The 27438-nt window shown below is 39.6% G+C and overlaps 5 protein-coding genes across 9 annotated transcripts; 4 read left to right on the top strand and 1 right to left on the bottom strand.

Moving 5' to 3' along the window:
* Window positions 1-105: 105 nt before the first annotated feature.
* On the top strand, window positions 106-1855 carry LOC110776492 (uncharacterized). Of its 3 annotated transcripts, none has more exons than XM_056828046.1 (4): window positions 106-271; window positions 358-486; window positions 894-1253; window positions 1372-1855. In XM_056828046.1, the coding sequence occupies exons 2-4, from the start codon at window positions 467-469 to the stop codon at window positions 1562-1564; spliced, it is 573 nt and encodes a 190-aa protein (XP_056684024.1). In that variant the 5' UTR covers window positions 106-271; window positions 358-466; the 3' UTR covers window positions 1565-1855. The 3 variants fall into 3 exon arrangements, with proteins under 3 accessions (XP_056684024.1, XP_056684025.1, XP_056684023.1); XM_056828047.1 differs by having other exon boundaries at window positions 396-486; XM_056828045.1 differs by lacking the exons at window positions 106-271; window positions 358-486 and having other exon boundaries at window positions 750-1253.
* Window positions 1575-4354, bottom strand: LOC110776509 (nifU-like protein 1, chloroplastic). Of its 2 annotated transcripts, XM_021981074.2 has the most exons (4): window positions 3949-4354; window positions 2147-2283; window positions 1826-2063; window positions 1575-1708 (listed from the first exon to the last, which is right to left on the bottom strand). In XM_021981074.2, the coding sequence occupies exons 1-3, from the start codon at window positions 4274-4276 to the stop codon at window positions 1875-1877; spliced, it is 654 nt and encodes a 217-aa protein (XP_021836766.1). In that variant the 5' UTR covers window positions 4277-4354; the 3' UTR covers window positions 1575-1708; window positions 1826-1874. The 2 variants fall into 2 exon arrangements, with proteins under 2 accessions (XP_021836766.1, XP_021836761.1); XM_021981069.2 differs by lacking the exon at window positions 1575-1708 and having other exon boundaries at window positions 1712-2063.
* A 1109-nt stretch (window positions 4355-5463) lies between these two features.
* LOC110775969 (uncharacterized) lies at window positions 5464-16810 on the top strand. The gene is made up of 14 exons (XM_056828290.1): window positions 5464-6036; window positions 6953-7360; window positions 7996-8454; window positions 10223-10292; window positions 10371-10573; window positions 10774-10879; window positions 10984-11334; window positions 11797-11937; window positions 12048-12819; window positions 13039-13061; window positions 13225-13309; window positions 14472-15011; window positions 16132-16418; window positions 16610-16810. The coding sequence occupies exons 1-14, from the start codon at window positions 5512-5514 to the stop codon at window positions 16636-16638; spliced, it is 3999 nt and encodes a 1332-aa protein (XP_056684268.1). The 5' UTR covers window positions 5464-5511; the 3' UTR covers window positions 16639-16810.
* LOC110776522 (pentatricopeptide repeat-containing protein At5g48910) lies at window positions 16671-21345 on the top strand. 2 transcript variants are annotated; one of them, XM_021981091.2, is made up of 2 exons: window positions 16671-16810; window positions 17878-21345. In XM_021981091.2, exon 2 carries the CDS (start codon window positions 18626-18628, stop codon window positions 20564-20566), a length of 1941 nt encoding a protein of 646 aa, XP_021836783.2. In that variant the 5' UTR covers window positions 16671-16810; window positions 17878-18625; the 3' UTR covers window positions 20567-21345. The 2 variants fall into 2 exon arrangements, with proteins under 2 accessions (XP_021836783.2, XP_056684392.1); XM_056828414.1 differs by having other exon boundaries at window positions 16678-16810; window positions 17890-21345.
* A 1628-nt stretch (window positions 21346-22973) lies between these two features.
* On the top strand, window positions 22974-26176 carry LOC130460756 (uncharacterized). The gene is made up of 5 exons (XM_056828292.1): window positions 22974-24605; window positions 24703-24956; window positions 25203-25286; window positions 25364-25573; window positions 26168-26176. Exons 1-5 carry the CDS (start codon window positions 23531-23533, stop codon window positions 26174-26176), a joined length of 1632 nt encoding a protein of 543 aa, XP_056684270.1. The 5' UTR covers window positions 22974-23530.
* The last annotated feature ends 1262 nt before the right edge of the window (window positions 26177-27438 follow it).

Consider the following 27438-nt stretch of genomic DNA (forward strand, 5'->3'; position numbering starts at 1 on the left):
ATCATTGAATTGGTGAATTCACATGGCCATGTTTTTTGTTTTTTTGATGGAAATTCACATGGTCATGTTACTAATTTACTACTAGTATATCTTTGTTTCAACTCAGCAACAATACAACAGAGCAAGCTCCCCCTTTGCCTTCCACGCGTAACTGCTCCCTTTGCCGCCCACCATCGCTGGCCCTCACTGACCCTTTCTAACCCTCGCCGGACATCCTTGCCGCCTCTTGCCGCCCAACAACTCCTCCAGCAGTGGTGGCTGCAACAGTAAGGTAATTTCCCTATTTTTTAAAAAAAGTTGATGAATAAGTATTATATGAAATTGCTAATAGAATCAAAATTGATACTTGTGTGTTAGACTTATGGATTAATGTTGATAATCTTCCACAATCCCAGCATCAAGAAAAGATGACTAACCATTTCCAACTGTGAAGTTGAGGAAGACTACAAGTTCTCTGCAATTATAAATGAAGATCTCTTCACAATGGTATGAAAGCATCGAATACATCTCTAACAATCATCCTCTTTTAGTGTCGAATTGTATGTTTTTTTGTTTGCTAATCTGGGTAATTCGACTTTGTCCAAAAGCAAATCACCAAATTGAATTTGCGAGTTTGTACTTAACCAAGAAAAAAATTATTGTTTAAAAATGATTGAAGTGGACGGTAGATTTAGAATTTAATGAAAAAGTGACATATTTCGGAAAATTTGACTTATGTTAGCATTTAAGCCGAAAATCGCTGCATATTATCAACAATATGTGGCTGAGAATTTTCTGCTGCACTTTGAGTTCAGTTCTGAGTTTGAGGTTGAAGCCTCAGCAAAAATCTCAATAACATAAACTGTGCATTTCTGAAACTTAACAGAAATGCTACTTCACATTGCTCTTTGCAGGCCTGTTTTGCCTTCCCTACAACGAAGGTCGATCTTCATCCCGAGCAAACTCCATTGCAGCAGCCTAAAGAAGAAGGACAATCCACGACTTAAAACTGATTGGATACCAATTTCTCTGTCACTATTTGGTTCGGGCTTCTTCTTAGGTCCCCTCATTGACGGTCTCCATTCGCGGGTCAATTTTGTTGTTTATCAAAGTGGTTCAGTTCACATTGGTCCTCTGCACACCAACATTTGGGTTCCTTTTCTACTGGGAGTATTCTACTGCACTGTTGGAATACTGCAACTCTATTTAGATGAAAGAGCTTTCCCCAATGGTACTAAAGAAGGAAGCTTTAAGAAAACAGTTGTCTCACTAATGTCAGTTTTTCAGAAACCATGATCTTATTTTGACAGGAAAACCATGATCATATATTCATATTGATGCACAGATGAATATACATAAACACTGATTTTCTGATTTTGCTTTGTTTTACAGATCATTGGTGGCTTTTATCGAACTGAGTGCTGAGATGTATAGATCAGGTGTGCCAGCCAATGTAGAAGCCTATGTGTTGTTTGCAGCAGCAGAATTCATATGGTTTCTTGCTGATAGGACATGGTTCGGGTTTGCCCTTGCTTGCATTATAGGCACTGCTTGCCCACTAGCTGAGATACCAATAATGAAGTAAGGCTACTACAACTTGTTAGCATCTTTAACAAAAGTATATGGGAATGTTTGGCAATTGGCTGTTGACTCTTGGCGGGTGCTTAAATTTCTCATCATCCAACTTGTTACATTCAATGGAAGAACTCGAGATATTAACAACTTTTCCCTGTTATGAAATGAATGTATAATATCATGAATTAAGCAACATCAATAATCTACAAGATGTACCATGTATCATGTATGTACAACAGATTGTTTACAAAGATGTAGTGATGTAACTAACCACTTATATAGCAAACTGCAGACCTGAAAACACAGTTTAGCATGTGACTCTAACTAGTAAAGATCACATTTGAAATGTCTGGAAACTTCTCTTTGATAGCTGCTTTTATTCCTGAGCCAATGGTCTCTGGTCCTCCATATCTAACCGTGCAATCCGCACCCTCGATGGCTAAAACTTCTACCTCTCCACCGTAGTTTCTGATAGCAGGTCTAAGTATATCTAGATGATTGTTCACCGCCTACAACACCAAAGTATTCTTAGATGGCTACTCGGAAATACAGGTTGATCTTGTATTTTGAATATTAAAGAAGATATATATACCTCAACGGTTGTTTCATTCACTTGTACTTCATTGACTTGACGAATATCCTTGACTGCATCTCCAAACTTCTCTTTCAGAACTTTTTCAATGCCCATTTTCATGGTGGTGGTTGAGCTCGGACAACTCTCACATGCTCCTGTCATGCAATATGAATTTACCAAATCAAATTTACAAAACTTCAAGAACAGTATACTTTTAAATTACTATAATTGAAAAAACCATGATAATCCTCTTTTGCTTTCCATTAAAATCCCTTATAAATGAATGGTTCGAATAGTACCGTTTCTCTCTCAATCATAAGACTTTCTCTTGATTATTTTATTCTTTACATCTACTGAAATCATAAGTGACGAAGACAAAGTCACCCGCGAAGTTTATTGTAGGGCGGCGGGAGTGGAATAAATTTAGGTGATTAAGACAAACCTAACATGTAATTTACAATTTTCAGTGCTGTGGTATGGAAATCTACATTGTAGAGGGTTCAAGAATGGGTAAAATTTTCAAATTTTTGGACAAGTACAGGCCTCAAACTTGATCAGAGCAGACGGAACATACAAATCAACCAAGTAGACAAAAAAAAAACTAAAGCCTTAATAAAGGCGAAGAAGGGAAGAAAAGGCGAAGGTAGAAAAAAAAAATCGAGCATAACTGAACATTTGAAGCCTATGTTCCTGTAAATTATCCAACAGATCCTAAATAGACCATAACCCCGTGTTTCTCTAGTTGATGAAGAAGATTGTCCAAGAAAGGTTAAAATCTCCAAGTTATTGGTCAAGAAAATGCAGCACACTGATTCATACAATTAGCATAAACAAATAGGACAAATTCACATCAAGCTTAATGATGCTCAAATGAGGTAATTAACAAAACAAATCAGTTGACATTCTGAAAATTCCGTATCACATAACAAATAGGACAATGTGACATCAATTAGGTTGTTAATCTGTTGCACTGTAGTCCCCCTGCAACAGTTATATATACATGTATATACTCATGTATTCATAAAGTAATCCGATTACAATTATTTTCTCCTTGTTCATGTTATGGGATCCAACCGCTTAATCACTCGTCCTAATTGCTTGTCCATTGCATCTCACTACCATACTCTCAAATGTCAATGAGCACCATAGACTCTCCTCCTATAATTAACACCTCAAATCGCCAAGGTCACATACCTTTTCATGAAATAGGCAGCCAAAAACAATATCACATTGACTGCAAATTATGGAATGCTTTCAAATAGCAGACGAATTTCGCACATATAAACCTAAATGAACCTTGAATAGGCAAGTTCATTAACAAAAACCTAACACCATAACCTCTACTCAAGGAACTTGGATGAATTATTGAATTAACAACAGCAAACACATAATCATGATCAAAGACTTCACCTTTGCTCACACCCATATATAATAGTATGACAACTTCAAAAACTATAAAGGCAATTAAATCAATGCTGATCAACAGCTTATCAAATGGATTAAAAGAAAAATTGATAACCAAACCCAAATATGAACCTTGAATAGGCAAGTTTAGTTAACAAAAACCTAACAGCATAACCCCTAATCAAGGAACTTTGATAAATTAACAACAGAAAACACATAACCATGATCAAAGACTTCACCTTTGCACACACCCATATGTAATGGTATGAAAATTCTAAAACTAAAAAGGCAATTAAATCAATGATGATCAACAGCTTATCAAATGGGATTGAACGAAAAAATTGATAATCAAAAACCAAATATGCAAAAAAGAAGAAGGTATTTCAATTGAAAATGAATAGAAGAGAAGAGGAAACCTAGAAGTTCAAGGGTTATGACTCCATCTTGAACGGACACAACATCAACATTTCCACCATCAGAAATGAGATAAGGTCGTACATCTTCCAAAACCAGGTCAACGTTCTTCACTGTTAACTCCAATTGCTTGGAAGAGTAAAGCCCTGGAGACCCATTTGAAGCTGCTGATGCTCTAATCACCCTTTTCAGATTGACCAACTTCAGAAATTTGGGGCTTTTCTGAGCAAAATTAGCAAATGATGGAGATTTATTGGAGTTGGCTTGGATTTTTGGGAAAGATATTGATGGGTTGTTCATCAATCCAGCTGAGGGTAGGGAAGAAGCCATTGATAAAAGTTAAAGGCTTAAACGAATTCTAAAATCCCTCGCAAGTCGCAACACAACTGAATTGAAGGGAGTAGACAATTTGTTACTTCGTACATCATACTTCGTATTTGTATGGTTGTATTTACAAAAGTTTATACGGAGTAATTTTAAATGAAAATGTAGGTTGTATTTTACGGAGTATTTACCTAAAATCTTGTAAATTTGCTGGATCTTATTGAAATTTATTGGACATAATTAAAAGTTATGAAATACTTTTTATCAAAAAAAAAAAAAGTTATGAAATACTTATGGACTAGTAAGTCTTTTTAGGTCATTTGGTATGCCTTAAAAAATACGAAGTACAATAAATAATACTCCATAACATATTTATTCATAATTTAGCATTTTGCAATAAGAGAATCCAACATGATTTTTTTTAGCTTATGATCCTATGTTGTCATATTAATTGTCATTTACCGCTAGATGTTTTTCCTAGGAACATTATAGGGTAGCTAGCTAGCTGTCAGTTTGTAAGGAGAATTCCAGTTGCATTTAAGTCTGTTCTTTGAAGTTGTAAACTTAACTCAAATGAATGCTTAAAATAGTAAATTGAGACATATGTGTTATGTTTTATTGCTTTGTTCAAATTGATTTTTGTCAATTGCTTTCTCCTCTCTTCAAAAGGAGATAGTAATGCTTCATTTTTGTATCACTCGTTTGTATTCTCAGACTATAAAAAGTAATAGAAAAACATAGATGTAAACTATAGAGTCATGAAAGATGCGTACTAGTGCACATATCGTGTCGTGCTGCAACCTTCAAAAGAAACACAAGCATGGCCTAAATGCACATATCGTGTTGTCGTGCTTATTTGTATATGCCAAAATTTCAAGAAATTATGCAGTGTAGTGCAGATTAACCCAGTACCGTAGTTAGTCATATCATTAAGGATGATATTAACTTTCTTCTACACAATCACCTTTTCTGATACCCGAATCCTCAAGTACTCTCCATTCGTAAAATAACAACATAAACACATGTTAAAAGATCACTTAAACCTACTTATGAATTAGATAATCAAATCACTAAAACCTAGAAGTATACTCCACAAATTAACATCCCGCCAAAACCAAATGAATCAAAAATTAGCCAAAAATTAAGAAGCAACAAAGCTAGTATGATGAAAATGAGGAAAGGAGAGAGAAAGAGTGACTAAATGACCCAATCACCCCCTCTTTTTTTCCCCCAAATTGAAAATGCAACCTAAAATCAAAACCAAAGGTCTCGAAAATCAAACAAAACCCCCCACTTCTTCTACTCCATCCACATCTCTCCAAAATCACCCCATTTTCCCAATCGGATCCGAAGTCGAGGTTACCTCCGACGAAGAAGGTTTCAGTGGTGCCTGGTATTGTGCTACTGTTATTCAACCTTCTTCTTCAGAGCAGCAACAGCAAGGAGTAGACGGAAAGGTGTTTGTGGAGTACAAGAATCTGTTGAATGAACATGATCCTTCCCTTTTAAAGGAATTTGTGGATGTTGAGTTCTTGCGGCCTAAACCTCCACTTGATGAAGATGACAAGATTTCTTTCGACTTAGACGACGCCGTTGATGCATTTTACCAAGATGGGTGGTGGTCTGGGATTGTCACAAGTGTGGTTTCTAAAGATAAGTATAGGGTCACCTTCTATAATCCACCTGATGAGTTAGAATTTCACTCTTCTGATCTTAGGGTTCATAAGGATTGGGTCCATGGCATCTGGGTTCTCCCTCAATTTCAGGTATTACTTATTAGGGCTTTTCTTCCTTTCAAGAATTGGTGATTTTGTTAGCTCTTTCTTTTCAAAATTCTGGGGTTTTAATTAATGGGTTTGTTTTATGTTCTCGTTTGTCGTTTTTATTTGAGATTCAGCTCTTTGTTGCTAATTATGGGTATAAAGATTCTCCCTTGACAGATTTCTGGAACTTTAGCTTAGTGAGTCTTCATTTATTGCATTCGTTTGGGGTTTCAGCCCGATTTCGAGTGGAAGTTTGTTGTTTTAGCTAAACTATGTGTTGGCAGCGCTTTGGTTGACAACTGTTGTGGAATATGTTGGAAGTTCAGCTTAGAGTTTTCATTTGCTAAATTCTAGTTGCAACAGGGTTTATGATTTGGTAGGAGGGGTTGGAAAAGTGAGGGCATTTCTGCTCTTTTGCTTGTCTTGGTTCACCAAATGCTTTATATTTTCTGTCTGGCATTCTCATCCATGTCGATTCGATTTCTAATTGTAGTCCACTCTATTTTGTATTGTGATTTTTGCACTTTAAAGTGCTTGTGATTAGAGGTTGTAAAACAAATGATTTGGCTATAAAAATATGTGGTTTCTGGGCTAAGTTCTGATGTTAGATATTAATTTCCTTGAATTCAGAGACCCCCCCCCCCTCTCCTCTGAAGTTGTTCATGGATGTTTGGATCATTGTCTTAGTTGTTAGTCTATAGGCTGGTTCTGCAGTCCTCTCTTGATTGATATAAAAGTGCCAATTTATTTTTGAATTCTTTATTGCATAGCCTCCTGTTAAATATTTTTCAACATTTTAGTTTTTTCTTTCACAAGCCTTCTCCTTCTGTGCAGCTCATTTCACAATTTTAAGTCTTCTCCTATCCATACATCTACAACATTGGTGGTTGATCTGGCCTTTTAATCTTATTCTTGACAGAGAATGAGGGATTTGAATTTTAGCCCAGGAACAGCTGTAGAAGTGAACACCGATCCAGATAGTTCGTCTGATGTTTGGTTCCCTGCAACTTTTATTAAACAAGCCGCCAATAACTCCTACTTGGTGGAGTTTCAGAGTTCAAAAGAAGTCGGTCTTCAGAAAGTAGCCGTAGATTCTCTTCATATTAGACCTTCACCTCCTTGTTCGAGTAACAAAGCCTTTAACTTGCTGGAGAAAGTGGACGCATTCTACGATTTCCGTTGGTTGAGTGGGGTGGTGACCAAAATTCTTGCAGACGGAAGGTACATAGTTTATTTTAAGCGCACAAAGAAGGAGAAAGAGCTGTCTCATACAGATTTGAGGCTCCACATGGAGTGGAATAGTGGCAAGTGGATTCATTTTTCCCAGGTATGCTTTGTATTTTACCTGAGTAGGTGTTTTTAATTAAGTGAATCAATTATTTTTTTTTAAATAATATTTGTGCAATTCCCTTATCCTCCTTTTCTTTGCATGTTGGCGGTTACATAGTTGATGTAGATGGTTCTATTTGAGGTCGTGATCGACAATTGCCTTTTAATCTTATGCTACTTTGCCTGTAATTTTCCGTTCTTATTGGTGATTGTTGTTTATTAGCAAAAAAGGTTTCCTATCCACACTCCTGAAATGCTGGATTGAAAGTCTGTATATGGACAATCCGCTGATGCAATTTGATCTCCAACCAAATGCCAAATGCGGGGACCCGTCAAACCTCTAATTTGTATCTGATGAGCTAGATGTTGAAGAAAAATCTCATTACCAAACAGGGCCTTGTCTCATTCAGTGGCTTTAGTTGCCTTTAATGTTTGATGTTGAGTCTTCTATGTCTTTTCTTATAAGCTAGTATCTGAGCCATAAGAGCTTTATCTGAAACATATGGTATGAGCTGTGGGCTTCTTGCTGTTTATTTTTTTCTTTTTTCCGAAGGCTCTTACCGTTCTTGTTAAGGTCTGTCCATCCTTCTGGTGCTTGCTTAATGTATAATTAAGCTCTTGTTTCTTTTTTAGGATACTTCAGTTACGTCAAACTCTGAAAAGCGTTCAAACTATGTTGTTAATGGTGGTAACAAGGACAAGACCTGTGTCCCATTCGAAGTTTCAGTTGTTGTGAAGAAAAATGCTGCATTGGATAGAAATTCCACCGTAACTCTTAAGAGTTGTCAGAAAGAGTTGACACCTGGCAATGAAAAGGCCAGTTACAGCAGTGCAACACCTAGCAGCAAGAGAACTAAGCAGACAAGTGCAAATGGCGATAGTTATTCCAGGCCTTCAAGAAGATCAAATGAAGAACCTGCATCTAATGTGCTGTTATCTTCTGAGACGTGCAAATCAAAGACGCAACAAATGGAGAATTCAAGTTATGGGACTCCTCTAAATCTTGACTCCCCACCACCTGGTCACTCTGTGCAGTTTAAAACGAAACAATTTGAAGACAGCAGTCAACCTTCTGATCCTACAGAAATGACGGTATGTCTTTGGGAGATTCTTTGTGTTTTGTGTATTTCTTTGCTCAGTTTTTTGTTTGTGTCTTTTTTGGGGATGAGGGATGGAAGGTTTTTGTGGAGAAATATAAGCTGATGTAATAGGGATGACCACAACTCCTGGTGATCTGTGCTGTTTGTGGTCAGATTAGCCATTTGTGTTTGATCTTTGCTGCATCCAAGCTGGTCAACATAGTACGGTTGGCAATCCCTATGTCTACTGTCTCCAGACTCATCACTGAGACATTCATGTGTTTGTTTTACAATTACTGGCTTCTATTTGTTGATAATTTATTTTATCACTACAAAGCTTGAAAATCCTTTTCCCTGGCCAATCCTAGCTTATTAAGAAGAGTAATAAGACAAAGTGATAATCAGAAAAAAAAACAGTACTGCTGCTGTGCATAAGAATTCTTGAAGCTAATAGCCTCTCTGTGAAGTGCGAACAAGATTGATGCTTGAAGGGCTTCCTCTATATTGTAATGTTGTCAATAAATAACTGGATCTTCCGAGGACACTAGGAAACACCTGTGAGCCCTTGTAAGTTTCAAGTAACAATTTTGGATTGTTCTGAGGACGGCTGACCTGCTAGTGTCATGAGCAAGCCATTTCTGAAATCCAAGTCCCAGCTTAAAGCCTTTTCCATACCAAGTTCTCCATCGATATTGCAGATGTTTCCCATTCCCACCTTGAAGGCACTCTCTAGTCTACAATGTTTGCTCACTTTCATTGAGAAAACTCCTAGGAAACGAAATTGTAGTCATGCTTTGTTTAAGAGCGGGGAAAAGAAAGAGAATAAGGACAGCAAGGTTGATATATTACCACCTACTCCTGATGAACTGTGTAAGCTCTAACAAGTGCTGTATAGGCTGACAGTTTTCATTATGAAAGATAACATGTCTCCTTTTTTAGGATGCTCCATAGCAGAAGCAACCGTATAAGTATCACTTTTTGTTAGGACTCATAGAAAAAAGGCTCTTCATAGGACTGGGACTAATAAACTTACCTAAACAAGATTTGCATGTAGTCCCTATTTTAATTTTATACATGAAAGGTTGTGATGAGTTGCCTGGAATCTTAAATGCACTATTGCTGTACTATCAGAAGCTGAATGATTCACATGGCATTGATTTTTTAGGTGCCTGGACTCCTAGAGGCCTCTGATAATTGTTAATTTATACCCTAAAACAGAAGGGTAAGTCAGAATAGTCTGGTTCTGTACATTGATGCAATAGTTTTTAGGAAAAATTGCGGGGAACTATCTGCTGTATACCACTTACAAATAATTGTTTATTGATTTTCTAAGAATTACTTTATAAAACAATTTGTCTATCAACACTACCATTTGATTGTTTCTGTGTACATTGTATGGCCCACAAAACAGTCCCAGGCCTTTTCCCCCTTACTTCACGTGGGCGAACATTGTTTTGTTGGTCATACTTCACATTTAAAACTCACGAAATCCAGCAGATGTATTACATATCAAACAAATGGTCTTATAAGGTAGTTGTTTTGCTTGTTTGTAATGATAGCTTCCTTCAATTTTTTCATGAATTTACTCCGAGTTACCTTTTAGGCTCATATTCATGCCAAAGGATAACTTGTGGTTGAGAAAGTTAAATATTGCTGAAATCCGAATGCTTGCTTTACTGTCTTTTTTACTTTCCCCAACTTCTGTTTATGTGGCTAGATATTGCATACATCTATTCCAATTGTCATTAGAGATTTTATAAATATTTGATCTTGCTTATTAGGTGGACTACGATAAGCATTCTGCCTCACGAAAGAGAGGAAGACCACCAAGACAACGAGCTTTGCCGTCAGGTTTATTTCTTCTTCATATAAACTCAACATCTTTCCTGATGAAATAGTTGATTGAGCGCAGCTTTCATAATATTTCAGAAGATGTAGATGGAGAGACTATCGACCAAACACCAATTTCAAGTGATGTGATGAAACCATTTGGAACTATAGTTATGGGGCTGACACATGATGGCAAAATGGTTGATTCATTAGGTGAGAGTTCAAGTCAGCATAGGAAGGCTGTAGAGGATGAAGAGAAAAATGCGGATTCTTCAGCAGACCATGAAAGCATAGTAAGCAATGTAATTAGACAGTACTTCCATACCATCTGTTCATTACAAACCATTTAATTCTTCTTTCTACGTTTTTTTGAGTTACCTGATTTCCTTTATTTTTTTCATTATTTTGTTTTTTTTTCCCACTCTTCGGGGTGGGAAGGGGGGTTTATTCTTTCTCTCGTTAGGGGATGCTAATAAAGCAGCATAATTTTCTTTTCTGGTAGGGGAGTGAGCAACAGAAAGAAGGCGAAGTCACCAATCTGAAGAGGAAGAGAGGCCGGCCACCTAAAGTATTGTTCCGACTTGGTAGTCCACAGACCAAAGAAGCAGGTATACTTGTATATAGGTTATAAATAATAATCTGCAGTTTGCTATTTGGTTGCTGTTCTTTCTCATATCTTTCTCTTATTGGTTGTTAATTAACCTGGTTCCAGAGTTCGCAGAAGAGGAGAAGAAAAACGATGCTTCTGATGCCAAAGGTGATGAAAGACACTCTCCAACAAATGAAGTTGAGAAACCTGTTGCTATGGTTGAGCCCTCTGGGATTAACGATTCAACACCTGCTGATTATGATGCTAGTGTGAGGAAATTTACTGAACAAATTAAGCTACTAAGTGACATACGTAGGCTGAACACGAGAAGTACTTCAAAAAAGACAGGGAGAAAACAGAGGAAAGTCCCAACAGAATCTGTTATGGTAGATATAAATGAACCTGTTAAACCTATTATATTGAGGAAAGGAAGGAAACAAAAACCAACGAAACTGGTTGAAACTCAAATTGAAGGTATAAATCATCTTTGCACAAGTTAAATTTGGCACACAAACCTTATTTTTGTGTGTTTCTGTGTGTGTGTCGGGGGGGGGAGGGTTTGTTGTGTTGGTATCTGGTTCAAGTTTTTAGCTGAAACATATGCTAAACACACCACAAAGTCAACTCTAGCCATTATTCAATCCCGTCTTATAACTTTATGAGAAGTGATAAGTTCATCAAACAACGACTATAGCCTACAAGCAATACTTTTTCTGTTACTAAAAGAGATGTGTTAGAGATCTTTGCAGTTAGTTTAGTTGTAGTTATTAGATTTACTTTGTCTTGAAAATGATTTTGCCTTTTTGCCCACAAACCCTTTTCTAGTTTTTTGTTATGCAAGTTGCTTCTTTTTTTCTTTTCTTTTCTTCCCTCCCTTTCTTGGGATGATCTTTTTCAAACTGCGTTGGGATGTGATTGTTGTTGTGGAATTGGCAGATGGTGTAGACAACTCTAGAATGAGAGTCATTGAGGTTTTTAACAATGGCGTAGCCAGAGATGTTGATAGAGACAGAGTTATTGCTGGAACCTCAAGCAATGCTTCTGATGATGATAGGCCATTATCAGCCTGGTTTGAAGGTACACACTCTCCCACAACAGATGCAAACAAGCAAGCTACAGCACTTAAAAGGCAGTGGTTTCATTTTTATTATTGTTAAACAAAGTTTTTTTTCTGTTAAAATTTGCAGGAATTCCTCCAGGTGGAACTGCCGGCCAATCCAGTGAGAGCGGAGAAAGAGGAGAAGAAATCAGGACAGCAGCAGTTGGTCAACTGGAAGAGAAGGAACAAGACAAGTCTACTTCCACTGAAAATGGCAGCCGAGAACAAGACAAAAATGACGAGATTCCAATACAATCACAGTCCACTGCAATTGTTGTCCCCGTGGAAGAACAAGACTTACCCTTTGTAAAGAATTCCCTCATTTGGGAATTGATTGAGAACATGGAAGTTTTGAAGCGAATTCCACAAAAACCACATTTCTGGCCTTTGTATAATTGCAAGGAAGAATGTCGTGAAGGATTAGCCATAGGCAGTATGGTAACTTTCACCAGTTTAGTGGAGAGAATATCAAAGTCCCGGTTTAGTGACCCTATAACCCAATTAGATGGGTATCTTGAAGCTCTAGTTGACTTGGAAGAACTAGGTTTTAGTGTATCACCCGTAAGAGACCAGTTGAAGAGGATGATGTCCATAAAATTCAGGTGTGAAAAAGCTGAAAGTTCATCTAAAGAGATCGAAACCAAGATCTTGGAACGCAGATTGGAGCAGTCAAAGATCAATGAGGAAGTTGCAGAACTAGATAAGAAGATAGCTGAGTTAAAGGAGAAACGGGCCTTAGTAGTGTCAAAGAAAGAGAAAAAGGATGCTGAGGTCACATTGTTGCAGACAAACATCGATGCTGTTAAGTACTCCATTGAACAGGCTGAAAGGGAGTTTGAGAAAGAAACAACCTCACTTTGGTAACTGTATTGTATACATGTTTGTAACTCTTGTTGTGTGTACAGAGCCATTAGCGGGTCTAGCTTGTTGTTCGAATGCAACTAACTGTTATGCTAAAATCTGGGTAGGTTTAGGAAGTAGTAAAAGACCAGGAAACTGAGCCTGTCCTGAAAAAATGAGGTCAATTTAGAATTGGTCTATGCTGCTGCAATATCGCGGTTGCAATTTGCTGTTTGTAGTGCTGTCTACAAGACCAGCTATTGTAATTGTTTGTTTTGAAAAATGTTGTTCTTTTTTTACCGATTTAACCAGATGTCCTAGGTTTTGTTGCATGGATATGGTGTTTGAATGCCATTTTTCCATAGTTGGCTCACACCAGTTCATATTTGTTGGCTTTTGAGTTCTTTTGGTACCTGTCTCTGCAGACTTATATGCCCTTCGAACAGGGTTGATGTTTGATGAGCCCCAGATTTCTATCGTGTACAATGAGTTGTTCTACATCGTTACGGAGTAATACATTTCATTATTGTCTCATGTACCATTTTTGTGCCACCCTGTATATCTTAATGGACAGGATCCCTTACTACTTAATCCATGTACTTTAAAACTGAATTGAATCGAATGTTCATAAACTGAATAGAACTGCGAAATAAATCCTGAAATTACAGTTAAGTAAAAAAGAACAGGGTCTTAGACTCTTAGTCTACTAATTAGATGGTGGGGTTGGTAAGTCACTAAAAATGGCAAGTGTATCTCTTAAATAAATACGATCGGAAAAAGGTAAATGTATCCCTTAAATAAATATAGAGGGAGTAAGAATTAAGAACGAGTCGGCATCTCTCACACGAGTATTCGACACTCCTCTAATAAAGTTTGATCTCGAAAATTGCATATTACATGATTGAGTTAGTATATTCAAGATTTATTAAATACATATTATGTAATAACTTTAGGGGATAAATATTTTACTTAAATATTTTTATAAAATAATGATCAAATAATAAGTATTTCAAAAGCTTTTGTGTAAGACCGCCTAACGGTTATACCACTTTTTTGGTACTAACTAAACTAATGTAAAACATAACTAAAAGTAATAAAATCATAACTAATTGAATAACAAAATAGTTAAGGTATAAAGACAAATAGTTAAATGTATGAGTCGAATTATTTTTGAACAAACTTATTATTAACTAAACTCATAAAATCTTAACTAAATGATCTCATTCTTAACTATTCAGTTTCATTGTTTAACTAATTGGTTCGGTAGCATAACTAATTGGTTTCTTTGCTTAACTAATTGAATTTCAGATTTAACTAATTGGTTTCAGTGGTTAACTAATTAATTAAAATACATAATTAATTGGTTCTAGTGAATAAAAGTGGTCTAGCCGTTAGGCCGTTTTACCTAAAAATTTGTATAAGTATTTTAATATCTGTGAGTGCACGAGATCTTTTGAAAGATTTATAAACTTATACGGAAAATTATGATAAATTTGGTAAAAAATTAAGGGTTCTTTTAGATAGTTGTATGAGGTAATGTCATTATAATTCATATGAAGTAAAATAGAAATTTAAAAATTTCCCCAAATATAGGGTGAAAGAAAAAGACATAAATCAAAATTAAGTCCACTTTCCTTCTCCATAATCCTTTCCAGTTTTCACACCCTGATTAATACAACCCCCCTTTCCTTCTCCCTCTCTCTCCCGAATCGTCACTCGTTTTCTCTCTCCTAAACTCAACAATGGCGGACGATGAATCAGAGTACGAACAAATCTTCAAGAAAGGCACCATTGTTGAAGTCAGTTCTGAAGACGAAGGTCTTCGAGGTTCTTGGTACACTGCCACTGTTCTCCGCACCATTTCTCGTAAATCCCACCAAATCTTCGTCGAATACCACAATCTCATGGAAGACGACGCCGGTTCGAGGCATCTCTGTGAATACGTTGACGCTCTCCTTGTCCGGCCCATTCCTCCTCGTGAACCGAACCGCCTTTACTCTCTAATGGAAGATGTTGATGCTTACCACAACGATGGCTGGTGGGAAGGTGTTGTCACGAAGATTGTAGAACCTTCTAGTTCTTACTCTGTTTTCTTCCGTTGTTCTCGTGAGCAGATCGATTTCTCCCCTTCCGATCTTCGGTTGCATCGTGAGTGGGTTCGGGGAAATCTTTGGGTCCCGCCTTTGGAGCAACATGCATCTCCTCCTCCTAGGTTTGCTACCTGTTTTCACTTGATTTCTCCTCCCTTTTGAATTTATGACCACTTTTAATCAATTTCTCATCAATTTCTGTGTTGTTTTTATGATTCCTATTTATTATTAAACTGCTTCATTAGTAAGATTTGATTAGCTGTGTTTAATTCTGGGATTTTATGTTTCAATGTTGTGTGCTAGCTGCCAATAATTCCCCAGTTCCTGAAAAAGAAAATGTTAATTTTTGAAGTGTACTCCGTATTATATTGGTACATTCACGTTTCGCGTACGGTTTCTTTTGATGGTACATGTTAGCTGACCCCAAATCATTTAGGGATTAGGGCTTTGTTGTTGTGGTTGCACTGTACTTATTACATTAATTTTGGAAATCAAGTAAAACCCCAAACTTTATAAAAGGGAAGGAATGTTTAATTGGAAAGAAAGGCCATAAACGTTTTATGAATTGTCGATGCCCACTAGCTTAGTTGGTTAAACTCTAAGGGGGCGTTTGGTTCGCAGGGTGGTATGGGTTTGGAATTAGGAATGAAACCATGGTGATATGGGGTAACATTGGAACTTGATTTCCAATACCATATGTTTGGTTATATCTGGGAATGGGTATTTTTCTTTTATTTGATACCTAAAGGTTTGTTATGAGTCATACCCACCTCTCCCCTTGGGTTTCTAAACCCCGTACCTTGTGGGTTTGAGGTATGGATTTAGAAAATGATTTTTTCTAAACTAAACACAAGGTATGGGTTTTGCTCATCTCATACCAAAACTCCACGAACCAAATGCCCCCTAAAATCTTGGGGGTGGTACTCGGGATCGAATTCCGTTTACATTATTTCCCCAGTGGCTGTCTCTACACCTGGGGAAAAGAATAAATTTGAAGAACTTTTTTGGGTTTTTGTATTTTTTCTGATAATTAGTGTACTTGTACTGTTGTACATTAATTTTGGTAAGTTATAATAATAATCCCATAAGCTAGTTGTGTGAGAGAAGTAAAGTTTGGTTAGTCATATTCCTGTGTGGCTGTGTCATCATGTTAATTATTGTTGGTGTATGCTATGGATAACAACAATAAGGCGAAAATAAAGAGAACGAAATAATGCTTATTAATTATATGCTGATTGGCAGCCAGAGGAAAAGGAGTGGGGAAGATGGGAGAAATGGTAGGGGTACAAGGGGTGGAGGAGAAAGAGACATAGGAAGGAGAAGTGCTAATACTTCAACTAAACAAGATGGTTTTGTGACGAATGGAAGATGCACGGAAGAAAGAAGGAGAAGCAATCGATCCATTAGTAATGACAGGGAAGCCAGGAAAATAAAGGATGGTAAACTAGGGATTAGTAGCAATGGTGCATGCAAGAAACATGAAAATGGTAAATTAAAAGAACCAAGAAGGAGAGCTAGCAAAAATGCAGGTATAGTTGTTTCCAATTTGAAATTCACTATGGTATATATGATGGCGTTACCGAATACTGAATCTTATGCCTGATATTACACCCTCTATCTCATTTGCATAAAATTAGGGATTAGTAGGATGGAAAACTGGGATTAGTAGTAATGTTTTGTTTATGCATTATGTTCCTGAGTCATTTTTCGTCCAAAACAGGTCGCCAACTAGCACCACTACCAAGATGACGAAGAATTTCCCTCAAAAACATAAAACAACATGACGAAGGATGATCGCCACTCTAGCATTTGATATATCTTTTTTTACAACTTACAAGAGCTTTCTAACTATCCTATAAGTTATGGCCTCACCAATTTTATTTTTTTGGAGCTTTTGAAGGTTCTTCCATGCACTCTTAGGGTAAGCTGCCTTTAGAGTTTGTCTTATTTGACAAGCTTCAAGTTCCTTAATTCTTATTGTCTGCTGTTTTATTTTGCTTTTGACTTGATCCTTTTGTTATGTGATGTAGTTTGTCTTGAGGGCCGAATCTTAGGATATGCCATATGCTGATATGCATGATTGCATCTTGTAGAGAGGCCTCGAGGCTAGAGGACCTAATTTATTTACACATTTTGAAAAGAAAGAGAAGTTAGCCCCCTCTAAATATTTTGAGCAAATGAATGATTAAATATGAATTATCTAAGTGGTTTTTTCCCTTTATAAGAGGGCCTAAATTTTCAATGTGACTGGTGGAACTTTTACATTTTAGGGAGTAAAAAACTGAAGTCAATCATTATTTTGGAAATTTATCAGTTATACATCTATTCGTTTTTTAAGGGTCCTAATCAAACTAATTGAGGCAGCAGGTTTCTGTAGGAATAGACCTTGTACGGAGTATATTTTATCTTATCACTTTTGAGAGTTAGTGCAAATTTAAGAATGTTATATCGAGTTCATTTTCTAGTGTAATGTAGAATACTGAAAGATGTTGATTGTCTCTGTTCATGATATACTTTCGTACTTCCCAGGCAACCTTTTAAAGTCTAGCTAGATAACCTGCATTTTCATGATATAAGATTATAATCTCAATAGTGTTCTAATGTTGAAGATTAGCGTGCTCACTGCAAAAGAGTTGCTTATTACTGCTAATATACCACATGATCTTTTACTACATAGATTATTGAGATCTAATGAAAATGTATTGGTTATGGAGAGAGCATATAATACATTTTAATTTCTGTGCTTCACTTTGGAGGATTTGTCTGTGTGCATCATTTTAGTCTTGAAAACCAATAGAACGGATAGGCTTCCAGCTTCCTTCTGGCAAGAAACGGTTGGTTTTGAATGTAATCTTCCTTTAGTTATATTTGGCTCTGTTCTTTCCTGTGAAGAGGAAGCGAAAGCTAAGGTTGTTTTCATCCCTTGTTTTGGAGAATGCTTTTGAAGAGAAGGTTTTAGTACAGTTATCTTACAAAGGTTACTTGAAGTTGCTTTACCAGAAAAAAAAAACAGGTTAGCCGAGTAGCTGTTGGTGGTGATGAAGAATGTGATTCGGTTTTGAAGGTTGTTTTCAGCTGCCGGGGTCGTGGTTGCAAGTGGTTTTGGAACACTGGTGCTTGTGATCAGGTTTTCTTTTGGATAAATTAAGGTTTCTCTTAGTTATTAAAATGTTGGAGCTTAGAAGAGATTGTATAAACTAATGAAACTTGATCTATACATGTCTTAGGAACTTAATTACTTTTTATGTATGGAAATTATTCTGGCAAAAGGTAGACCTCTTGAAAGTGTGATCACTTTTATGGTGCTTATCAATAAAGATGGTTGTGGGCTGGCCCGACCCGACATATAAAAGCCTGGCCAGGCACGGGCATGAAAAAAAGCAAAGCACGACCCGTCATGAAGCCGTGGGCTGGACTTGGGCCGTATTTTTTGAAAAAGCACAAGATACGTCACGACCTGACATATAAAAGCCTGGCCAGGCACAGGCATGAAAAAGCACGACCCGGTACAAAGCAATGGGCCGGGCTTGGGCAGCATTTTTTTTGGAAAAAGTACCACAAGGCATGACTCGACTCGGCACACTAAATATGTAAAACTAGGCTTAGGCATGATGGCCCGGCCCGGCCCAACCAAAATCCTCTATACAATATTCTGCAGAGGATCTCAAAACGACAATACAGGCTCTCTTATCCAGATTACTACAGTCTACAGGTTACTGTGAACCACAACCGCAGCATGAACATCACCACCTTCAAACCTCCTGTACATCTCACACTCACTTCTACTCCAAATTTCCCAGAAATCTCAAACTGCAAAACCATTAAACAATTTAGGCAAATCCATGGCAAATTAATTAAAACTTCGCAAATCCATGACCCTCTTATGTCTGCTGAACTCGTTAGGTGTTCCGCCTTTTCACTCCGAGACCTCGACTATGCTCGTCTTCTGTTCTACCGCATGAACCAACCAAACCCCTTTTCATACAACACCATTATCAGAGCCATTTCTGAGGATGAAGATGATCCAGTTGAGGTTTTGTCTATTTTTACCCTTATGTTGTGTGATGAGTTTCTCTCTCCTAATAAGTTCACTTACCCTTCTGTTCTCAAAGCCTGTGCTAAATTAAGAGATTTGGTAGTGGGTAAGCAGGTTCATGCCCAGTTGGTGAAACTGGGATTGGAAGATGATGAGTTTGTTGTTAGCAATCTTTTGAGGATGTATGTCTTGTGTGGGATCATGGATGATGCTCAATTATTGTTTTTTCAAAGAACTTTGCATGATAATCGTACTGTAAATCGTGATGGGTTTCTGGGTATGGATGGTGTTAGTAAGAGGAGACAAGAAGGTGATGTAGTTTTATGGAATGTAATGGTTGATGGGTATATCAAACTCGGGGATATGAGAGCTGCACGCCAACTGTTTGATAAAATGCCTAAGAGAAGTGTGGTTTCATGGAATGGAATGATTGCTGGCTATGCTCAACGCGGTTGGTTTAGCGATGCAATTGGGGTTTTTAGAGAGATGCAAATGGTGGATGAGAATGTTAAACCAAATTATGTGACATTGGTTAGTATTCTTCCAGCAATTTCTCATTTAGGTGCACTTGAATTAGGCAAATGGATTCATTTATATGCTGATAGAAATGGTTTTAACATTGATGATGTTCTTGGTTCTGCACTGATTGATATGTATTCCAAGTGTGGTAGTGTTGACAAAGCACTCCAAATCTTTGAAACCCTTCCAAAACAGAGTACCATTACATGGAATGCTGTTATTAATGGGCTCGCTATCCACGGCCGTGCAACCGAGTCTATTCAATACTTCACAGAAATGCTAGAAATGGGGATCAAACCTAGTGATGTCACCTACATTGGTGTTTTAACTGCATGTAGCCATGGTGGAAAGGTGAATGAAGGTAAAAGGTTCTTCAATCATATGATAAAGGTAGCTGGTTTAAACCCTAGGATTGAACACTATGGTTGCATGGTTGATCTTTTAGGCCGTAACGGGCTCTTAAAAGAAGCCGAGAAATTCATACGCGACATGAACATGAAACCCGATGCTGTCATTTGGAAGGCCTTGTTAGGTGCTTGTAAGTTACATAACGACATCGAAATGGGAAGAAGAGTAGCTAAACATCTAATGGAAATGGCTCCTTCTGATAGTGGATCATATATTGCTCTTTCAAATATGTATGCAAGTTTAGGAGAATGGGATGAAGTTGCTCGAATTAGGTTATTGATGAAGGATAGAGACGTGAGAAAAGATCCCGGTTGTAGCTGGATCGAGCTCGATGGAGTTATCCACGAGTTTCTCGTAGAAGATGACTCGCACCCTTGTGCTAAGGAAATCCATTTGATGTTGAAGGAGGTTTCTGACAAATTACAGTCAATAGGTCATCAGCCTAATACTACACAGGTTTTGCTTAATGTGGATGAAGAAGCAAAAGAAAGTGCCTTGTATTATCACAGTGAAAAGATTGCTGTTGCATTTGGGTTAATCAGTACAAAGGCTCAAACACCACTTCAGGTGGTTAAGAATCTTCGAATATGTGAAGATTGTCATTCATCGATGAAACTGATCTCGAAATTGTACAACCGGAGGATTGTTGTCAGAGATCGGAAGAGGTTCCATCATTTTGAGGATGGATTGTGTTCTTGTAATGACTTTTGGTAATTTCTCTATAAATGTGTGATAAAAAGCATACACAGATCATTGAGGTCTGAGATACAGAAAGTTGGTTATACATGGTAGTAATCTTCGTACTGTTTATAGAAGCATTGGTGAAGTAGTCTTTTACAGTGACCTAAACCTCAATTATTTTGGGATGTAAGTACAGTTATATGGATTGGCCGAGGCCCGGCCCAGCTCGAAAAAACCCGGCCTGAAACGAACACGAAACAAGCACGGACCTTTACGTAATCATGGGCTGTGGGCCCGGCTGTGCCGTTTTTTTTTGGGGGGAAAAAACACGACAAGGCTCGACTCGACCCGGCACGACAAATCACGCTAAATTTAGTAAAATTAGGCTTAGACATGACAGCCCAGCCTGGCGCCATTTTCGGCCTGAAGTCCGACTCGGCTCGGACCACAGCTACGCCCATTGAAACCAGTATTTCAGTGTTTCTTGTTTCCGTAGTCCAGTAGAAAGGGCAAGGAACAGCCATGGATCCTTTATGAAGCATATTGCATTGTAAAAATGAGGCCAGACCTGAAGGCCCATTTTGTTCCTTACTCTGCTCATTCCTAGGCACCCTAGCTACTCAGAAGTGCATGAATCATTGGACCTGGCTTGGACACTATGGCTCTGTTTGGCACTAAGCGGTTAGATGTTAGCTTTTAGCTCTTTGTGTTAGGTGGTTTGATCGGCAATAAGCCTGTACATTAACTTATTGAATGATGGGTTCGAATGAGTAAGTTTAACCCCTTGTAATTAAGTTCACTTTTACTCTTAACATCACATTTGTCCTTAATCAGGACCCTTTTTTTCGAGTAAAGTCACGTTTATCCTTTGTTATTAGTGATCTTTGAGTAAGATTACTTTTTCCTTGACCAAGATCACTTCGGGTCACCATTACCCTGAGCGGCTTAGATAAGGTCCCTTTTATCTTTAATCAGTGTCGCTTTACCCTTTTAGGTTTACCTTGAGCGATACGTTATTAAAATTGATGTCATGTGTTAGGCACATGATGGCATCCCAATTGGAGTAAAAATACTCACATGGACAAGCACACAAAACCTTTTGGAAAAGAATTGTGAATTGTGGCCCAACATGAGTGAACTTAAGCAAAGATTGATTGACATTATATGAGAGGCAGGGTATTGAGAATTTGAGAGGGATGACATTAGAGACATATGCCACGTGGTACCTTAAACTCTTAAAGAAGAAGAGAGATAGCTGCAACTGCAATTGTACTACTGCTACTCTGCTAGTGCACTAAATGATTCTAAATAAGATAACTGCAATCCACTTCACTTGTGAACCGAATTAGACCATACTCACCACACCACCATCTCCAATTCAATAGCAGTGGTCCAATAATCATGGTCCAATGACACTTTCTGCCTACACTCTTCTAAATTTGGGTGCACAATACACCACGTACTACCTACTTATTACGACCTCTGTCTCTAAAAGATTGTCCTAAATGTTTGTATTCACTTTATTTGTAAGAATTAGATATACTCAAAAGCAAATTGGTAGATAGATTTGTCTTTTAGTTAGATGAAATAATCGTGTATGAAGAAGATATGTAAGGACCATAAACCAAAAAAAGGTACGAGAAATTATGATATAAGAGCATGAGCATTGAGCATTGAGCAATGGTCAAGCTACAACCTCTCCCAATGCAAAGTTGCAACTTTTTGTAATTTGGTCATGACTCACATGCGAATCATTTCAATCTTTACTCTCACAACAAGATCGAGTAGTTGGTCCCACCTGAAATATTACCAAGTTTGTAGCTCCACAAAGCTACATGGTTTTGCAAAAAGTTGAAACTTATACCCAACTACTGCTACTGTTCTAAGACAATCTTTTAGGGGCAGAAGGAGTATATCCGAGTCTCAGTGGCCATACACATAATATAAATATATTTCTTGTGAGTTGTTGGAGTTATATCAATGTATCCCCACCGAGTTAGGCAAGAATAGTCCCCATTTTGTTATATTGAAGAACACAACTTATTTGACATTTACTTCAATTCAAGAAATTGGAGTGCATTAAGAAATTTCCAATGAGGAAGTCGAAAGCAACATGTAACTACTAAAACAAGTGTTCCGGTGTTGTAAAGATGGAAACAATGGGCTTCGAATGAAGGCCCTTTTGTATGTGTTGAAGATCTTGCTTGTTTGAATGAGTGGAATCCGAATTCACCTGCACAAGAGCAAAGTCACTAGCCTCGGGGGTGTTTCCGAGGAAAGCCCCTCCGATGCCTAAGTAAGAATGATGCTCGGATTCTAGAGAGAAGTTCTCTAGAAGAGTAGTCTTAAGGCGGTAAATTCGACGTACCTTGAGGTGTGAGCCTTGGCGGCCTATTTATAGTGTTTGCATAATAAATGCCCATAGGTCATTTATTGTTATTGGGCCTTGGGCCTTAATGGATGGCTGAATAGCCATTGGTAGGTTTGATGTTGTTGTTTAGAGCCATTGGGCTTTGGACTTAGTGGCCCAATTGAGAATCAATTGGGAGCCCAAACAACATGCCCCCCAGACCCGGTCCATTTAGAATTAAATGGGTGGGTTTCCAGCTGTCAGAAGTCTGAAAGTTCCCTCTCTTTTTTGAAAAGGGATGATTTGCATTGATGACAAGTGTTGGGAGTTGTATTGTGCCGTGGAGATCGTGGGTTGAGGAAGTTGATGCGCCCCTTTTCTTTTCTATAAATACGGGGTGCATTGCTCTTTTCGAACTTTTTACTCCTTCTTTCAGACCCTTTCTCTCTCTAAATTCCGGCGATCGCAGTGCAATTTGCTTCTTCAGATCTACGAAATTCGGCCAACTTTAGACTTCGGGAACTTGTGTTGTTCGTTTTATCGGCGAATTCCGCTTCGGAAAAAGGTAATTTGTTTCTGAATTCTCCTTTTTTCTTCGTTTTTCCTTCTACCCCTCAATCTCAACCCTAGACCGAGAATTCGCGGCCATGGCAAAGAATAGGGGCAAGAGCAAGTTCGTCGTTGGCTCCTCTAGTGAGAGGGAGAACGTGCCCTGGGGAAGGTTACCGAAAACTTCGAGGGGTCGGCCTTCAGAGAGGCCAGTGGAGAGGCGTTCGACTGGTTGGGATGCTTCGAAAGATGATGTTGTTGGCGGGTCTAGCGTGTCTGAACGCGCAACTTCTGGTAAAAAGGCTGGCTCTTCGGGTGTGCGCCGCTCCTACCCTGAGTTTCCAGTTCATTGGACTGAAGCTGATCCGCAGGGCAAGTATGCCCCGATTCTGCATGAGACCACTAAGATCGATGGTCCCTTGGAAAAATCGGTCAGTGGTGACTGGTTGGTGGAGGCGAAGCTGGGGCATTACCATCGGAGGGCCGAAGAGTTATACGGAATCCAGCACGCCTTGGGGTACTGGTGCGAGCTTCCCGACCAGGAGCGTCCTCGGGTGACTCATCCGCCGAGGGGGTTCATCTCTGTGTATACTCATCATTTGGAGAACGGCCTCCGCTTTCCTTTGGATCCCTTCGTATCCGAGCTCCTGGTGTCGTACAACATCAGTTTGGCCCAGCTTACCCCCAAATCTATGAGGCACATCATCGGATTTAGATGGGTGTGCGATTTTATTAACTTTCCATGCTCTGTTGCCGTGTTTCGGGATCTGCACGATCTGTCTTTCAACCACGCTTCCAAGGGGGATGGGTATGGTTGGTGGACCATTATCAACAAAAGATCCCGAAGAAAGGGGGAGCCGAACTATATTACGGCCTACCCTTACCTCAGCTCTGATCATAACTGGAAGACGGAGTGGTTGTTCGTCCGTGTGCCGACAGATCCGAAGCATCCACATTTTTACCGCCCTCCGAAGTGGTTTGTGACTCCTGATCCTGATATGCGAAGCGTGGCTGCTCCGGATCGGAACCATCACCACTACGTGGATCTCCTCCAGTGGTTTTTGGCTCGGGAGGACAACTACAAATTGCCGTCGAACTGGCTCCCGAACCTCAACTATATCTTGCGGGAGGACATTCTTGCTGTTGCCGGTCTCAGCAGGATTTTTGACAGGGGTAGGTGTCTTTCGGCTGGGACCGTGCTTTTAGTAAGTTTGTCCTCCTCCTTTTTGGTCTCGTTTTACTGATTTCGTTTTGTGCTTTGTTTCTGCAGAGTACGGCTTTAGCTGCGTTGATCCTGTGGTCTTGGGTATTTCTTTGGATCTGAAGACCATTCACGACTCGGCCCCTGATTATAAGTTCGGGAAGGAGAATCCTCGTAATCCTCGTTTGAAGGATTACGTGCTGTCTCCGTCGGGTGTTGCTCGGATATCTGAAGTTCGAGCTGATCCGTGGGATTCTGCCTCTTCTCCCGAAGCTGTTCCAGTGAAAGTCGTGCTCCCTGATTTGAGGACAACCTCGGATCCGGTGAGTGTTTCTAATCTCGAAGTCTTTTGTTTGTCTTTCTTTTTGGTTGGCCGTCGGCTAACGTCTTGGTCCTGGACCATCTTTTTAGGGTCCTGGGACTGACGCTGTGCCGCGTGCCGTTCCCTCGGTTTCATCTCCGGCTCGGATAGATATCTCTTTATCTAGGAACCGGGTACTTCGCGATTTTTCTTTATTCCTTCCTTTGTCTTGTTTTACATTTATTGACCCTTGGTTTCTTCTGTTTAGGATCAGCGCAAAAGGAAGAGCAGCACTCTTTTGAGGCCTTCTGCGCATCCGAAGAAGGCGAAAGCTGATCAGTCTTCGGAGAAGGTATTTGTTTTGACTTAGAGCTTTTGTGGTCTGTTCTCTCTTTTTCTGAAACTGACCTTTGAGCGTTTGCCCTGTAGGAAGTGGTTTCGGAAGTCATGCCTCCTCCCAAAAACCTCCTTCACTTCATGCCCTTGCCCGGGCAGAAGTTGAAGAGTGTGGTGGTTGTGGAACCGCCTCCCGTGGACCAACCGCTGGCTGAGGAAGATACCATCCCTTCTCCGCTGAAGCCGTCTGCTGCTTTAGGGATCGAGATCCAGGATATAACCAAGGTGATGGAGGCAATTGAAGCCGACCTTGTTCTTGGCTCGGATGTCCCTATTGTGGCCGAGCAGAAGGAAGAAGCTGCTGACGTTTCTCTCGAAAGGGAGAAAAGTCCGGATAAGGAGATGGTGGATCTCACCGAAGCTCACGTAGAGGTTCCCGAAGCTGAGAAGGAGGAACCCGAGCAGGGTCTGACGAGGAAGAGGCGTCATTCGACCTTGGGCTCCACTTCGACCTCGGCCCTGGATAGACTGATCCACGCTGACCCTTGCTCGGATGTTCCGCTGAAACGGATCCCCGAGGAGGTAAGGGAGGCGATGGCTCGCTATGCCAGAGCTCCGGTTTTGGGGGAGAACCCCATGGCTCACGTGGGATCTTTGGTGGGTCCCGAAGCTGCACGGGAGAATCTTCTTCGGGCCAACCCGCAGTGGAGGGTTCCTGGAGCTGAGGAGAGGAACCCAGCTATGATGGCCCAATATTATCTGAATGAGGTAAGTGTTGGAAATTTTGTTTTGAGTTCCGTTTTTTTTTTGGTTTGTTGTTTTCTTCTTTCCTCATCTTTTCTCGTCCTTTCTTCTTTCCCAGGCTGTTTTCTGGTCCTCGTTCGCTTCCGAGTGTAGCTCGGTTGAGGAAAGGCAGCTGAGGAGGTATCAGGAGGCTTATGCTCGTGATATCCCTGTCTTGGACCAGAAGGCTGGGCAGCTCATGGCCGAGATGGTGGACCTCAAGCAACTGTACCTTCAGTACAGTCGTGAGGCTAGGGAAGCGGCGGAACAGATCGGGGCCGAAGTTGGGAAGCTCACTTTCCAAGTTGAAGAGGATGCTGAAAAGATAGCTTCCTTCGACAGGGAGAGGAGAGAAATGGCTGCCAAGTTTGCGAGCGAACTTGAAGAAAAAGACAGTCTTCTCAAGGAGATGACGTCTAAATTTGAGGCGGCCATTAAGCAGAGCCAGGAAGCGGAGGCGAGGCTTCAGCAGTTTATCAAGCACCGGGAGATTGTTCAGAATCAAGCTGACAAGGTGCCCGTTCTCCAGCTGAAGATCCGAGAGAAAGATGCTGCCATTCGGAAGTTGGAGCAAGAGAGAGTTGACCTCTACACTGCTGATCAGTGTAGAGAGCAATACTGGAATGGCATCCTGGGTGCTCGGCGGATGTTCGCGAAGCATATGCCTCATTTCCCTTGGAATGAGAAGGTTCCGCTCTGGATGAGGGCCCAGGATCACTTGGTGGAGTGCCAGGCCGATCGAGACGAAGCTGAAGCTGAACGCCAAGCTGCTCTTGCAGAGGCTCGGGCCCAGAAGGCGGCTTCCGAAGGTGATACTACTGCTGGGGGTTCTTCGAAGGATGCTCCTCTGGGGGATGCTCCTGAGACTCCCAAGAGCTAGGGATTCGGGCAGTCGTCTTCTTCAGAGTCGGTCGGTTCCAGTTGAGGACTTCCGAACATGTGCTTGCCTTTCCCCCTTTTGCCTCGGCGCTGCGTTGTACTTATTTCTTTTTTGTTTTCTTTAGTACTTCGGTAGGCCGGTATTGTCTGTTGATGGCTGCCGATTTTAACTTGTTTCATTTTGTTTTCAATTTTTGAGGTTTTTCGATGTATTTGTACTTCCCCCAAATATTGAATAAAAAATGAATGTTTGTTACTTGGCTGCTTCTTTTCAACTTGTTCTTTCGCAATTTTTAGGTCTTTAAATCCGTAGATTTCTCGAGCTCCTCTTTCTGTAGACTTGCTAAAAACCTTTTGATCTTGCGAGCTCTTTAAATCCGTAGATCTGTTAAGAGACTTTTTAACTTTTGCGAGTTCTTCAAATCCGTAGATCTGCTAAGAGGCTCTTTGACTTTGTGAGTTCTTCAAATCCGTAGATCTGCTAAGAGACTCTTTAGTTTTGCGAG

This window comes from Spinacia oleracea, chromosome 5, assembly GCF_020520425.1.
Source record: "Spinacia oleracea cultivar Varoflay chromosome 5, BTI_SOV_V1, whole genome shotgun sequence".
NCBI lineage: Eukaryota > Viridiplantae > Streptophyta > Magnoliopsida > Caryophyllales > Amaranthaceae > Spinacia > Spinacia oleracea.

Excerpts from the sequence above, each read along its gene's own strand:
- LOC110776492 (XM_056828045.1), top strand. The coding sequence starts at position 868 with ATGCTACTTCACATTGCTCTTTGCAGGCCTGTTTTGCCTTCCCTACAA. Across the intron at positions 1,254-1,371 it reads AAAACAGTTGTCTCACTAAT|ATCATTGGTGGCTTTTATCG; the intron begins GTCAGTTTTTCA and ends TTTGTTTTACAG.
- LOC110776509 (XM_021981074.2), bottom strand. The coding sequence starts at position 4,276 with ATGGCTTCTTCCCTACCCTCAGCTGGATTGATGAACAACCCATCAATA. Across the intron at positions 2,284-3,948 it reads CATAACCCTTGAACTTCTAG|GAGCATGTGAGAGTTGTCCG; the intron begins GTTTCCTCTTCT and ends ATTGCATGACAG. Across the intron at positions 2,064-2,146 it reads TGAATGAAACAACCGTTGAG|GCGGTGAACAATCATCTAGA; the intron begins GTATATATATCT and ends TTGGTGTTGTAG.
- LOC110775969 (XM_056828290.1), top strand. The coding sequence starts at position 5,512 with ATGCAACCTAAAATCAAAACCAAAGGTCTCGAAAATCAAACAAAACCC. Across the intron at positions 11,938-12,047 it reads ATTATCAGCCTGGTTTGAAG|GAATTCCTCCAGGTGGAACT; the intron begins GTACACACTCTC and ends TAAAATTTGCAG. Across the intron at positions 13,062-13,224 it reads TGTCTACAAGACCAGCTATT|ACTTATATGCCCTTCGAACA; the intron begins GTAATTGTTTGT and ends CTGTCTCTGCAG.
- LOC110776522 (XM_021981091.2), top strand. The coding sequence starts at position 18,626 with ATGAACATCACCACCTTCAAACCTCCTGTACATCTCACACTCACTTCT.
- LOC130460756 (XM_056828292.1), top strand. The coding sequence starts at position 23,531 with ATGGCAAAGAATAGGGGCAAGAGCAAGTTCGTCGTTGGCTCCTCTAGT. Across the intron at positions 24,606-24,702 it reads CAGCAGGATTTTTGACAGGG|AGTACGGCTTTAGCTGCGTT; the intron begins GTAGGTGTCTTT and ends TTGTTTCTGCAG. Across the intron at positions 25,287-25,363 it reads CTGATCAGTCTTCGGAGAAG|GAAGTGGTTTCGGAAGTCAT; the intron begins GTATTTGTTTTG and ends TTTGCCCTGTAG.